Source organism: Thermobia domestica, chromosome 5, assembly GCF_964235325.1.
Source record: "Thermobia domestica chromosome 5, izTheDome1.hap1.1, whole genome shotgun sequence".
Lineage (NCBI taxonomy): Eukaryota > Metazoa > Arthropoda > Insecta > Zygentoma > Lepismatidae > Thermobia > Thermobia domestica.
The window spans coordinates 212,848,183-212,863,450 of NC_137458.1; the positions used below are offsets into that span (position 1 = coordinate 212,848,183).

The 15,268-nt window shown below is 35.2% G+C and overlaps 1 protein-coding gene across 1 annotated transcript in view; it reads right to left on the minus strand.

Moving 5' to 3' along the window:
• LOC145686391 (putative G-protein coupled receptor CG31760) overlaps window positions 1-15,268 on the minus strand; it is an 890,751-nt gene that overhangs the window by 227,827 nt on the left and 647,656 nt on the right. The window contains exon 4 of the mRNA XM_081759667.1: window positions 7,489-7,690. Within this exon, the coding sequence (XP_081615793.1) occupies window positions 7,489-7,690 (202 nt within the window). The remainder of the gene's footprint in view (window positions 1-7,488; window positions 7,691-15,268) is intronic.

Below are 15,268 nucleotides of genomic sequence, written 5' to 3' on the forward strand. Positions count from 1 at the left end.
GTATGTATTTAATAAACTTAAATAATATTTCCATATGTTCTTGCTTAAAAGTAGTTTCTTGCTTGTCTCGTAAAATTATGAGTTTATGAGCTGGTTTAGTTTATCTCTGAGGTACATATATTAAATTTAACAAAGACTTAAGAAATTCGAAGGTTAGATACCATTAAAGCAAAGGATTGTTATTCTATTCTGTGTCACAATAATGTAGTCAGGATTGTTGCGACTCACGTTTTAAAAACATATTTTCCCTGTTCAGATCTTCAATGAGGATTCTCGGAGCTTCAGCGGAAACATTAGTTGAGAACTGTAATTGGGAAGGCATTCTCAGACATAAGTCAGCCAAGGTCTATATTTAGGAGTACCAAGCAAGGTTTTTCCAATGAGTACGAGAAAGAGAAAGCCCTGCAAAATTCTAGTCAGTATACACGTATTCAACCTTCAAATTCGCTATCCGGGATTAAGTTTGCGTTTTGTTGCTTTTGATGTTAGATGGTATTGATGTATAAACCTGAAGTTTTTGGTAATTCATGTGAAAAATGTTGCTGTTGTGAGACAGATGGAACTTCTGTGCGTATACTGGGAAAAAATTGAGTGATTTGGTTGTGTTATATTTTGAGCAGCATGAGCAATGGCAGAAAATAAACATAAGTTTCGCCATGTCATGCTGTTTTATTTTTGCAAAGGCAAGAATGATTCACAGACGCAGAAGAAAATATGTGCCTCTTCGGTGAAGATCTATTGACGATTTTATGCCGTAACTGGTTCAGAACGTTTCCTGAAAACAATTTTAATATTAGTAATGCACTACATTCGGAACGACTGTCCAAGGTTGACAGTCACGAAATACTGGTCGTAATTGAAAGTAATCAGTATAAAACAAATTGAGAGTCGGATAAATTCTTGGAATGAAACAGTCAACAGCGTCAAGGCGATTACATTAATTTGGAGAAATAATGTTCCCAAATCAGTGAATTAAGGCGAGCAATCGGCCTTAAACGCCCTAAATTAGCCACTAGAAAGGGTGTTGTGTTCCATCAAGACAATGCTATACCTCTTGTCTTTGGCCATCCGACACAAACTGTTACAACTTGACTGGGATCTTTTTGTCCAACCACCATACTTACATGACCTTAAGCCTTTTGACTACCATTTATTTCGATCACTTAAAAGAGCTTGAATGCTAAAAAGTATTTCCTTGGAAGACTTCAAAAAATCACCTGGATCAGTTCTTCTTCCAAATAGGCCTAACTCAAAGCTTCAATGAGTGCGTGATTATGCAGCTACCGGAGAGATGTAGAAAAGTCATCAGAAAGAACGGTACGGTGTACTTCATTTGTTTCTTTAAGATTTTTTAAAAAACGGGAAGAATTTTTGCATCAAATCAATACAAAGCAACGAAGGTAACCTTTCAATTATAGTCGCCACGTAATTTGGTACAAAATTCTTGAAGTCGAAAGATTTTCTCCGAAACGTTACTATTATACTACTGTATTATACCTACATATGAGCAAAATAAATTCGTAAAAAATATTTTAAAATCTATGCGATACAAAGGAAGTGATTAACGTTTTCTTATCAGCGTGATGAATTGTTATTTGTAAAGGGATTTCAAGCACAAGCCTTCCTTTTGTATATATAATGAAAAGTATTGCAGCATTCACATGAAATGCATTAATCGCACATGCTATTACTCTAATGTAGCAAACGATATGTCGTTGTGCCTTTATGGATCAGGGTTTTAATTAAACTAGAAATATTTTAATTGTAGTATGGCTTGTGGAGAATATCCTTTTCTATACTAATTGAAATATTGAGATTGATACAGGAGATAGAAGGTCATTGCCGAGCCTCATTAGAACATTTATACCGTGAACCGAGGATAGAACAAATTATATTTACATAATTTTAAGTTTGTTTAAGAAATAATGTTATTCGAGCAGATTTTTATTATTAATTTAGATTTTTTGTATTGTATTTACCTCATATGGATAACTTTCTTAGGGTATTAAAGAAATTGGATATTACCAGCTAGTAGAAGATAGTAAAGTCTGTTCGGTGAAATGATTTTGTTAATTTGTTGTGCCACATGAAGTTAGATCGTCAACGATATTTATTTATTTTAAAATTTCAGTTATGTTTTACTTACTTAGATTAATCTTTGAGCATTGATGGAGTTCTGATTAAATGGGGGTTTAATGTAAACATCAGCATCTATGGCGTTTGTTCCAGTCACGATGATAGAAGTAGTTATATATAAAATGGAGAATATGGCCAGATGCAATGGTAGTGCAGGAAGCATACATTTCGACAACGAGGAGATAGAAACCATTAAGTGTAAGGATGCGTCTATATAAGTAGAAGAATGTGTTGAAGAGGATGAATTAATTGTATTAAATATCGTTTTTTTTTTTTTTTTTGCTTTCCAGTAGATGTTTTTGTTGATTCTATAAATGGTAATTATTATACTTGAGAAAATATATTCGAGATTCAAAAAAGTATAAAAAGAATTGAAACGTTCATAAAAAAAGATCTCTTAAGGAATTACACAATTAGATGAGGTAGGAGACAGACAAAGCATAGGTTCTTTAGTTTTTCGTAGAAAGAAAGAACTTCTGTGTGTTAAACCATATGTAAGGATAGGTATGACATGAAGAACACCCGTTAAGAACACATTTGTATTGGAGTTTCCAGGACGTCCTAAAACAAAGGCATTAGAAAGTGTTCGGAGTAATCTTTGTTCATGATTATATTTAGCGGTAATTTTCACGTTAGATGGCTAGCAAATATTTCATCAAGATATTATATAGTTTTTTTTTTGTAGTATGTAAAAGTAGTGTATCTTAAACGGTAAAACATACATTTGTTGGACTTCTCTGTGTCTTGATACTCTGCTTTGGTGGTATGGTGGTAGAGTAATTATGGCCATGATCTTGCATGGATTGATCTTTAGATTGTACGATATACTCCATCCAATAGAAGTATAGATGGGAGTTCGTGTATGACCAGTTTGATCATGAATTGTCTTCGCATGATTGGAAATGTCGTGTTGACTCCATATTGGCAAAGATTAATGGAATGATGGGAACTTGACATCAAACAGAATAATTACAAAAGAGATCAGAAAGTACCTTGAGGTATTCTAAAATTATTGCACTATTGGAAACGAAAAATGAAATCTTTAAGTTTAACGTCCCACGGATATGCCGGTTAGGCTAAAGGAGACGGTGATAATGAGAAATGAATGAAATGGTGGAATGAAGAAAGTGGGAGGAAACGGGAGAACCCCGAGAAAACCCACGCACACGGTGTTTGTCCACCACAAAGTTCACTTGGCGGGGCTGGGATCGAACTCGAGACCCCAAGCACCAGAGGTGAACGCTCTACCACTGAGCCACTGCGGCCCCCTATTGGAAACGAGGAAGTCAAGTTAATGTAAATTACGAGACTCATCATCATCATGATCATATGTATCCTGTGAGCTCCCCTTTGGCAAAGTAGTTAGCATTATCACCTTTGATGTGGAAGAGTAGAGTTTGATTCCCGATCGGACCACATATGATTCGGATCTCACTTTAAGTTGCATATCCACGTTTAATGTGGACAATGTTCAGAGAGAAGATGCTTAACTCCAAAAAACAACAACAATATGTGTTCTGCCATCACTGTTTTTCTATATGAAGTGAAGTTACACTAATTAAAGAACCACCTAGGTCATTTACATACATTTAGTACTAATCTAACAAAATCCATACTTTCCTCTGCACAATACCGATTTTTCATTTTTTTCTGCTTTATGGATTTATGTTTTCATATCACTAATTTCCGTTTTCCATATGTAAATATTAAATGCGTGGTTGACGTAATTGAGTATTAAATGTTAATGTGATTCCGGTGGAGCGTTTAATTTACAGCAGGGTGGGTTAATTATATAATTACACCAAGCACATTTTTAAAAATTTTAGACTCTTCCAATTTATTGGTCATTCACAACTGCAGCGGATAGGGATTTAATGGTAAGAACATGAAAGTATTTATCTACTCCCGAACATTATTCTTTCATATTGTTCATGAATAATATGGTAATTGATTTTTGGTGTTTTGTAATATTCAAACATTATGTATGCTTACTTATTCATAAATAGAGATTGCCCATCTACTTTATTGAAATTTCCAATATTATAACCAAAAAAAAAGGATAGTTCTAATGTAATGAGCACGTATATTTTCTGCAAGTCAATAATTATAAAAGTTCTCCAAGAAAAAAGTTCTCTAAATGTATTCAGTACTTTATTTTTAAATAAGAGCAGTACAATATACTGCTCTTATTTAAAAATAAAGTACCGAATACATTTAGAGAACTTTTTTCTTGGAACAATATAAGTCTGGAAACAAAGTAATTACTTTATCAGCAAGAAGAGTAAAAACTAATAATCTCAAATGTATTGATTGAGATATTAATTTACGTACATGCTTAAAACTTTTGTAAAGTATTGCATATAGTATTGTAATAATTTACATTTTAGGCAAGATGTTCATACAAATTTTGATATGTTTAAATTGTATCATAAATTTGTTTAATGTTAGAGATACAGGTTATAAAACAATATTATATTAAAAATACTAAGTATAAGAAGAAAAGTTTCGAAGGCGTCGACCAAAGTGTGTGTTTGAACAAAGCATACCAGTCAGCATTCGCCGAAGAAATCACAGAATAACCAGACTTAGAAATTGAATCACTAAGAATTACAGACCAAAAACTTTAAACAGTTCATCGATGCAAATTTAAAAATTGAAACTTGATAATTTTATATTCCATATCAAAACATACTATATTTGTATATTATATACGAAAGACGTGCGATGTTTTAGTATATCTACCAATAGTAAGGCCCTTGTTTAATCCCTGAAACAGATTAAAGGGGCCGGAGTGCGGCGTTAATGCTCCAATGCCATGCAATTATAAAGTCTAACCTTCACACTACTCGAGGATTATTTTGGCGTCGCCCGAATGGGGACCGCACCTTCATATTTACGTTTACTTATTGTGTTCATATTTATAAATGGTCAAACATTTATTCAGTAGTGTGTTTCACTATTTTAAATAATTTTGTAAGACCCAACGAAGTTAAATATTAGATTTTATTATATTCAGTCTTGTAACAATAATATGTAGCAGACAATATCTTTAGAAGTCCCACCTGGAGGTGCATATACTTCCTCAAGCACTCACAAGTCAATAATTAAAAATATTCAACGTCGGCTGAATTATCATACATAAATCTAATTTCTCATATATACACATTCCTTTGCAATGCTTATGCATTATTCAATCTTACAGCACTTCCATCAATGATCCCTCTCATACGTCTTCAAAGTTGTCTTCGAGTAAGCACGTCGTGTTAACTATAAAAAGACTCTTCAATGTTTCTAATCAATCAGGATACTTTCATCCATACTATTTTTTGTTCTTTCTCCCTCTCTTTTCCCATTTATGTGCGATCAATTTCTAATAAATCTTTTCCCTAAGACCCTGCTCCGTATTCATCCTCTGTAAATCGTCATTCTTAACCACATCCATCTATTTCCTTAGTCCATTGACATCACTTCTGACCACATAGTCGTTTGTTTTACTCATTACATGGCCATACCATTACAGTCTTTTTTCTAGATTCTTATTAGATGACTCTACAATCTTGGTGTTTCCTTACTCTTTCATTCCTCATTCTTCCTTTTTTTGTTATCACACACATCCAGCACAGCATTTTTATTTCGGTAACATTCAATATTTTCCCCTATGCTTTCTTTATTAGCCATCTTTCTGTTCCGCCTAACAACTGTTTCGTAAATCACCCCTATATTGTATACCGTGATTCTGGGGACATAGCACAACACATACCTTAGATAGCTATATTATTCATTTTATGAAAGTGACATATGCTCTCCGTTATGAAAGTAACATAATGAATGTTTTTAAACATCCTCTATATATTTGAATAGTTCTCAAAAAATATGTAAAACGTTATTTCTATATTAGTGTTGGATTTCTGGAAACGGAACTTTATAATGTTAGGTTCTTTTCTTGCTATGTTTGAATTCCACATTTTTATCTGTTCTCCCTTTTCTTTTCTTCTTCTCTCCTCTTCTCTCTCTCTCTCTCTCTTTCTCTCTCTCTCCCTCTGCCTCATTTCTGAATCTTTGTAGAATAGACAAACATTATTACAATATTTCGTTGTGTGAGGTTTTCCCTACATCAACCTATGAATCTTGTTTCGTCTCTGTTTTGTTATTTCATTTTCTCGAAACTAAGACATGTGTAGTTTCAAATTAGAATTACGCTCATGTTGTTAGCTAATTTTAGTATGGGAGAAAAGAAAGGAGGAGAGAGAGGGGATCTCTTTATTTGACACGATTATGGAATAAGAATGTGTATATTGGGTGGCATAACTGCACGGCGTTAGCTGTCGCAATTTTTGATACGGAGTGTACAAATCACAATTTTAAAACAAAAGTTTTCCGAGAAACAAGATGTGTCCGAGGAAATATGGAAATACCTGGAGGATAGGCAACCCGGTGAATCTCAGTGTTGATTTGGTTGCATAATGGGGCGTTTACACTTGGTCGATTTAGTCGCACGACTAAATCGACTCGCTGCATTTGCCACTAAATCGAAGCAACTAGGCCGAATCAGATCGATGGATGTGTTCAATTATTTCAACCACAGAAAAAAGAAACGTCTTTTAATTCAGTTGCCAGTCGATTAGTCGCTTTCGATCAACAAGCGATTAAGTTGAATTCCCGTTTACACGGTCGATTAAATTGAAAGTGACGTCAATTCAACTGAATCGAACGCAAATCGACTAAGTGTAAACGCCCCATAAGATTCCCAAACAGCACTTGCTGACTATTTTGTTTGGAGTTAAGGGTATTCTTTAAGCAATGATGTTATTCGTATATCTCTTAGTTCTATATGAAACACAAATCAGATATGGTCCCACCGGAATTCGAAACCTGGACGAAACTGTTGACGAAACATGGGTTCACCATGTCACCACACAATCGAAACAACATTCAATGTAGTGGCGGCACACAGGATCTCTCACAAAGTAAAAGTTCGAAACAAGTTCTATGTAAGTTAAAAGAAATTGTATAATATTCACTTTATTAAATTGTATAAGCCATATCGGTTTAAGTTCTCAACTGTAGTGTATGATACATAATCCATTTGTATTTTACAAGTACCTTCACGTCTCTTTTGAACTAATATTTACACCAAGAGGACCACAAGGACAGATCTCGAGGGCCACAGAACAATTGTATACAGTGATTTCTGTTAGCTGATCAACAACTGAGTGCATGCCTCTTGTGTGGTACGGTATTTGTACTTTTAAATTGACGCTGAGTATATTAGAATTCATACAAGCGGTAAGCATGTATCAAAATTGGAACCTAGGTTATAGCGTAAAATAAGTAAAGGAAATGTTTACTTACAGACATGATGTGCAAGACCAAGGCTCTGTAGAATATCAGCGGCCATATCGGCTTTTTGCCGAGCTTCATCGTATCGTCCAGCGTCGAGATGTACGAATACATATCGGTACTGTTCAGTTACACACAGAGTTCGCATGTTGTCTGTGGCAATGTCGTCTATTATTTCTAGTGCCTCTTCCCGCCAGGATGAGTCGCTACTATCCTGAAATTGAAAATATACAAAGGATTTAATTAAAGTTTGGTCATCAAAGCACGTACACTTCTCATTTGCACATTCAACTAAGCATTTTGTTAAACTGCATTGTACGTACTTGCTGGAAAACCTCGAAAACAATAAGGTGAGTGTTTTGCGAAAGGGTTTAATAATACATAACCAATTGAACACTTTGGGGAACAAACCCGTCAAGTCCAAAAACTGAAAGTGCAACGGAGATAGCTTCACAAGAGTTTCTCTTCATCCGATTTTCTTCAAATTTGGCACATATATACTAGACCAAAAATAAATCGACTTGTGTTTTTTTGTTTCTTCCGGAAAATGGTCCCCTTGTTTAAAAGGGCCACTTTAAAGAAACGAAACTCTACCGATGCACAGGTGACTTCCAAGTAGTTTTGTCGTTTTTGAGAGAAAAGGGTTGCAGGGGCAATGCCCCTTCGAAATGACAAAAGACCCCGCACAATCCTTACGTAAATTGGATTTCGGTGGAATTGCTTAAAACCGTGGTATGTTGTAGATACGGTGTTCCTGAGAAAAAGTTTCAATGGGCACAACCACCAATCACAGACCGTTTGGCCACTACAGGGCCACTTTTTTAAAAGGAGCCGAAGATAGTGATATTCTTACTTTGGATGAAAAGGACTGAAAGTGTGAGATGTTGTGGATGTTGTGATCCTGAGAAAAAGTCTCAATAAGCACAACCATCAATCACTGGCCGTATGGCCACTACATGGCAACTTTAAAAAACAGAAGGTAACGTTATTCTGGATTTCGGTGGAATTTCTTAAAACGATTATATGTTGTAGATATTGTGATCCTGAGAAAAAGTCTGAATTTGCACAACCATCCATCACAGATTATTTGGCCACTACAGGGCCACCTTTTTAAAAAAGAGCTGAAGGTAACGGTATTCTAGATTTCTGTGGAATTGCTTGAAACCGTGATGTGTTGTAGATATTGTAATCCTGGAAAAGGCCTCAACAGGCACAGCCACCGATCAATGACCGTTTGACCATTACAGGGCAACATTGTTTTTTTTAAAAGTAACGTTATTCTGGATTTCGGTGGAATTACTTGAAACTGTGATATGTTGTAGATATTGTGATCCTGAGAAAAAGTGTCAAGAGGCACAACCACCAATCAGTGACCTTTTGGCAACTACAGGACTACATATTTTAAAGCAGCAGAAGATAAAGATACTCCCGAATTTGGATAGAATTGTATGAAACCTTGAAAAGTCCTATCCCACAATCTGGAAAAGGGATGGGAAGAGTAGCGGCCAACGTCATTTAAGCATAAACAACATTCAGATATTCATCTTGAAGGACAAATGAAAACCCTGGAAAGCCTTAGACAATTTTTCTCAAGTTCACGACACTTACAACATATCAGTTTCATTCATTTACACCGAAATCCAGAATAGCGTTACCTTCAGCCTTTTTTTTTTTAAAAAAAAAAAAGTGGCTCTGCTGTGGCCAAACGTCAGTGATGCTATGGTTGTGCAAATTGAGACTTTTTCTCAGGATCACAATATCCATAACATATCACGGTTTCAAACAATTCCACAAAAATAAAGAATAACATTACCGTCCTTTTTAAAGAAAAAAATGGCCCTGTAGTGTCCACGCTTTCATTGATTGGTGGCTTCGCCTATTGAGACTTTTTTTCAGGATTGCAATATCTACAACATATCACAGTTTCAAGCAATTCCACACAAATCCAGAATACCGTTACCTTCAGCTTTTTTATTTAAAAAATGTGGCCCTCTAGCGGTCAAGCGGTCAGTGATGGATGGTTGTGCAAATTTAGACTTCTTCTCAGGATCACAACATATACAACATATCACGCTTTCAGTCATTTTCATCGAAATTCAGAATATTACTAACTTCGGCTGCTTTCATAAAAGTGGCCCTGTAGTGGCTAAACGGTCAGTGATTGATGATTGTGCTTATTGAGACTTTTTCTCAGGATCACAGCATCTACAACATATCACACTTCCAGTTATTTTCATCGAAATTTAGAATATCACTATCTTCGGCTGCTTTCAAAAAGTGGCCCTGCAGTGGCCAAACGGTGAGCGATTGGTGGTTATGCCCATTGAGACTTTTTCTCAGGATCTCAATATCTACAACCTACCACGGTTTCAGTTGTTTGTTTTTTTTTTTTTTTTTTACCGAAATTCAGAATATCACTATCTTGGGCTCTTATTAAAAAAATGGTCCTGTAATGGCCAAAGTGTCAGTGATTGGTGGTTGTGCAAATTCAGACTTTCTCTCAGAATCAAAACATCTACAATATATCACACTTTTAGTCATTTTAATCGAAATCCAGAATAACACTATCTTGGGTTGTTTTCAAAAAAGTGGCCCTGTAGTGGCCAAACGGTCAGTGATTTGTGGTTGTGCCCATTGAAACTTTTCTTAGGAATACCATATCTACAACATATCACGGTTTAAAACAATTCCACCGAAATCCAATTTACGTAAAGATTGTGATGGGTTCTTTGTCATTTCGAAGGGGACATTGCCCATGCTACAATTTTCTCGCAAAAACGACAAAACCCGTGTTTCTTACTTTGAAGTCACCTTTGCATCGGCAGAGTTTCGTTTCTTTAAAGTGACCCTTTTAAACAAGGGAACCATTTTTTTTGAAAAGGGTCCCTTTTTCCCCCTTAACCTATTTTCCGGAAGAAACAAAAAATACGTGTCGATTTATTTTTGGTTTAGTATATGTGCCGAATTTGAAGAAAATCGGATGAAGAGAAACTCTTGTGAAGGTATCTCCTTTACACTTTCACGTTTTGGCTTGACGGGTTTTTGTCCCAACGTCTTCAATTATTCTACTATACTATCAATAGTAAAGAATTTTAAATATGGAACATTTCTAGAAAAGATACAAGCTTCAAATTAATGATTAATTTTAATGACTTCAAATTTTGTTGTGTTTTGTATCTGTGAAGTGTTTATGTGCTGTGAAGCGCATACCATTTGAGAGATCTGTGTTACACTCATACCGGATATTTTCCAGTTGATGCAAACATCCTGAGATCTGGAGACTTTAAAGAACAAGCTCAGCTTAAGTCCCAACAGATGGAGGATAAGTCTATGTCCACAGATATTATTCCACTTTGAAATATGTCTCAACAAAGTTAAAACTTTACAGAACGACTCCCTATATAGCTGTATCATGGAACTTTGATGTTATGTAAAGATGTACGGAACGTAATTCTCGTATCAGAGCGATATTGAGAGAATACCATCTCGATTTTATGCTCAGGTTTTTGCTGAGGTTACTACCCTAAGTGGCCATGGTTATAACATATAGCTACACACTCTTAAGAGCTAGACTCAGAAATTCGGGTACATGTACATGTCGGAATTAGGTCTGACGATGGAGATCTTCTATTCAAGCTTTATATAATGGGGAATATTATTACCTAAGCTAAGCTGTCTAGAGCACATAGAACGAATTCACAGAAGAGATTATATAACAATTCTTAACATTCTACAGTTCTTACATGGAATTATATGTAGCAATCTTTTTTCCTTTTGTTCCCTTTCCTTATTGACAAATAACATCAACATTGAAAATTGAAGTAATTACAACACAAACATAAAAAGTTTGAATTGACCGGTCCAATATGTAGTTACTATTATTATGTAGTTACTATTATTATGTAGTTCTGTTACAGAAAACATATAATCATTTATGTAGCTCCATTATTTATAAGCGATTTTGACAAACTTATTTCACTAATGATTTCCTCGACAAATTCTAGCCCTAAAGCATGTACCATACAACCTTGAAACCGTTTGACAAATTTAAAGTAATTAAAAAAATTGCGAACATCTAGATGGTGGATGGTGGGTGGTGTTTACAGAGCACACATAACACTTTTCCCGCCATTATTGGTAATTTCAACACTCACAGCATTTACAGTTTTGTACTTAACGGTCCAGCAGATTTGTTTGAAAATCTTGAATATAGGCCTAATAGATTTTGTGTTAGACGATTACTACGGGACCAAGTCCTGGTCGGGTAACGAAGATATCGGTTAAAACGAAAAACACAATTTCGTAACCTCTAAACTGTATAAGATTTCTTTAAGGATAGGATCTCTTCAAATTGTATAGAATCTTGTATAGGATCTCTTAAATTATATAGGTAAGATATTCCTCAATATTATACAGGACCTCTAAATTGTATAGGATCTAAATTGTTAAAAAGGCTTCGAGTCTTATAATTTAATAAAGGTACCTCGCTAAAAGCAAACGTTTCGACCACAAGTACCCTAGTTATACTCAGTTGAACAAAATTCTGTATGTTGAATAAAGCACACTAGACTATCACTAAAATTACACACTTATTTGGGGCGTATGTGTATTAACGTGAGAAAATCACAAAACTGAAAAAGTACGATTGAGCCTACAATACTGAATAAGTACACCACTCTATTCTATTACTGTTGAGGGCATATTTATTAATGTTGTAGAGCACTGACTGCGGTTGGCAACGAAAATGACGTATTTCTTGGAAGATGGGTGGTTAACAGAAAGTTCACTCTATTCACTTCCTTTTGCCATACCAACTCTATATTGTCTATCATGCTCAATACACTATGCAAATATGAGCAAGGTAGCATGGATATTTCAACAGAAGATGATGTATCATTTATCATGGAGCAAAAAGAGACTATATAAAATTAGCTCATAAATATTTTTAAATTGTGGTAAATGAAAATCAAGAGATAGACTAATACATTAATTCCCAAATGAAGCAGAATTTCGAATTCATTTATGATGAATTAACGTTACTTTCTGCAAGTCAGAATGTTCTGTTACTATCTTCCTATAGATCCCCGAAGAATCCCATAAAATTATGTAACGAGATTATCATAAAATTATGTAGCGATTTAGTTCTTGTAGTGTCGAGATTTTTCGCCAACTGGACAAGAGGACATTTTCATGGCTAGTTATGTTTGCAAAATACCCACGTCTAAAAAGGTATTGCTGTCACTAGCAGCACTGACATATTTCTCTCAAAATATATTTGAGTAAAAATGATAAAATTATATATTATTCATATAATTTTGAGACCAAGTCACAGTAACAATAGTCGTATTTCTGCTATCTTTGGTTATGTATAAGATAAGCCATTGTGACTTACTCAAACAATCGGTACAAAACAGAGGCATTGTTTTCTCTGTACGATCATTCCAAGTGATAAAAAATTAGATTACAGTCAAGTTGTTAATGCTGATGGAAACGTTTTGGAGATCTACTAGCTTTTCTCTTTTAATAACATCAAAGGCGGAAGCAATGCTAACATTGTAGACAGTAAGAGCTCTTGTACGTCTGTGTAGGTTGAAGAAAAATCACATTTCGACTACCTTGAAGAGCTAAGTCAACTCAGTTCTGACCATTAACGAAACTCAGAATGACACAAGGTTTGTGCCATTCTTGAAACGGTACTGCAACTCCAGAGTATTTTCCCTGTTTTTAAACTTTTCTTAAGGAGGAAAATTACTGTAGGTGGAAATATTGATTGTTGCTTTTTTTCTGGGGAAGTTAAACATACCCTCATGAACTATGGCACCAATGATAATAAATACAATATGATTAAAGAAAAGAGAGTTCACAAACTACATGTGTTTGTTACATTGATAAGATTCTAATACATAAATCAATCATAGCCTTTGTGATCGCTAATAGAGGCTGTTGTCTATAGTGGTTTTCTTAAAGAATGAAACCCATTATGTCTTACTTTAAGTTTATAACATGAATAACTTCTTGAATATGAAACAACTATTAAACTTTTCAGTCAAATTACAATGAAAGATTGGAAAACTCATTGTATGATTGTCGTTAACTAAAATCTAGCACTGCATGAAGAAAAGATTTGACGTTAAAATAATGTTATGTTATATTAGATATAATAATACAAATGATTACGAACACTTCTAGTGAAGTTCAATATCATTCATATTCCTCATGTTACACTGCATTATAATATAATAATGTCATATTATATCATAATATAATAGTGAAATGAAGTGATATTTCTACATATGATAGTGAAATGAAATGATATTCCTACATTGGTCAAAAGAATTATGGGGCCAAGTCCGAAAATGCAAAAACGACAGAGGGAAACATATACAAGAAGATGTGGCAGGAACATCACACTTAACATGACGAAGATGGACCTTTGCCAAATAAAACGCACATTTAATAGGGTTTGTGGTCTTCTCTACCAGCAACAACTACTACACATCTGTTTGGCATGGGTTGGATAAGGTTGTTAATGCTAGGCTGTGGAACATTTTCCAACTCCTCCAATAGAAAAATTTCCAATTGTTGGAGAGTTGCAGGTACTGCTGGACTAGTAGCAATATGTCTGTCCAGTGGGTCCCACAAATTTTCCATGCAATTTAGGTATGGGGAGGATACTAGCCATATCATCCGTTCGATACCATCTGCCTGGAACAACGTATCTACCACATGCTTGGTGATGTCTGGAATTATCGTAAATAAAACTGGAATCATTGCCGATTGTTACAGCTGTAGGAAGTTCGTGAGGCCTGAAGATCTCATCCTTACCACCGAGCTTTTAGTGTATCGTTCCGGATGATCTTTTGGACTGTGCATCGTCCGGTACTGATATCTGCCTACACCGTTATTTCCTACCCTACAATTGCGATACCTCCTGAACATAGGATGGATAATTTCGATATCCATGTTCCTTCCAGATAAGAATTTGTAGATTGTCTGATTGTAGAACAGTTTTCCATTAACGTATTCCCATTCACGATGTTCAGCAGGATAATTTCTGGATGTAGGCTGTTGGGTGATTAAAGGAACATGTACCATCGGCCTTCACGCATAAAGACCTCCCTTCCGCTACTAATTACACAGGTTTGAGTTGATACTCTGCGTTCTGTTGACAGTACAATCTCACGTTGCAAGTCGGTTGCACTTTGCTACCTGTTTCTCCAAGCCGATAATACTACTCTTCCTAAGTGGCGTGATGATTCCACACCTCATCGCAAATTGTGTTTCATATCGTGTGATGTATCTGCGTTCCATTGTGCGACTTACCCAGCACAAGTGTACTACAGTTATCAAGGCAATATCTTACACAACCAAATATGTCGGAAATTTTTGTCTGTTCGTCGCTTTTGGATTTTTTGGCTTAATACCCTAATTGTAGTTTTAAGTCTCATAGTTATCCCCTACAGGTTAAAGGAGACAAGTAATCAAAATAAATGAATATGAAATGATTAGTGGAATGAAAATATGGGAGAATCTTAAGAAGACCTACTGACACGATATTGTTAACTGCAAACTCACGTGTTCTGAGATCGAACCAGGGATCCCTCGCACCAGAGGTGAGCACTCTATCACTGAGTCACCGTGCTCCTCACTACTTAAAAATAAATAAATTAGAATAGTGCTTTCATATGTATCATATACATATATGTGCTTTCTTGATCATGCAACTTACAATTCTACAATTTATTATCCTTTGCGATGTAATGTTCATTCAAAGCAACAAGTTTCTTTGAAA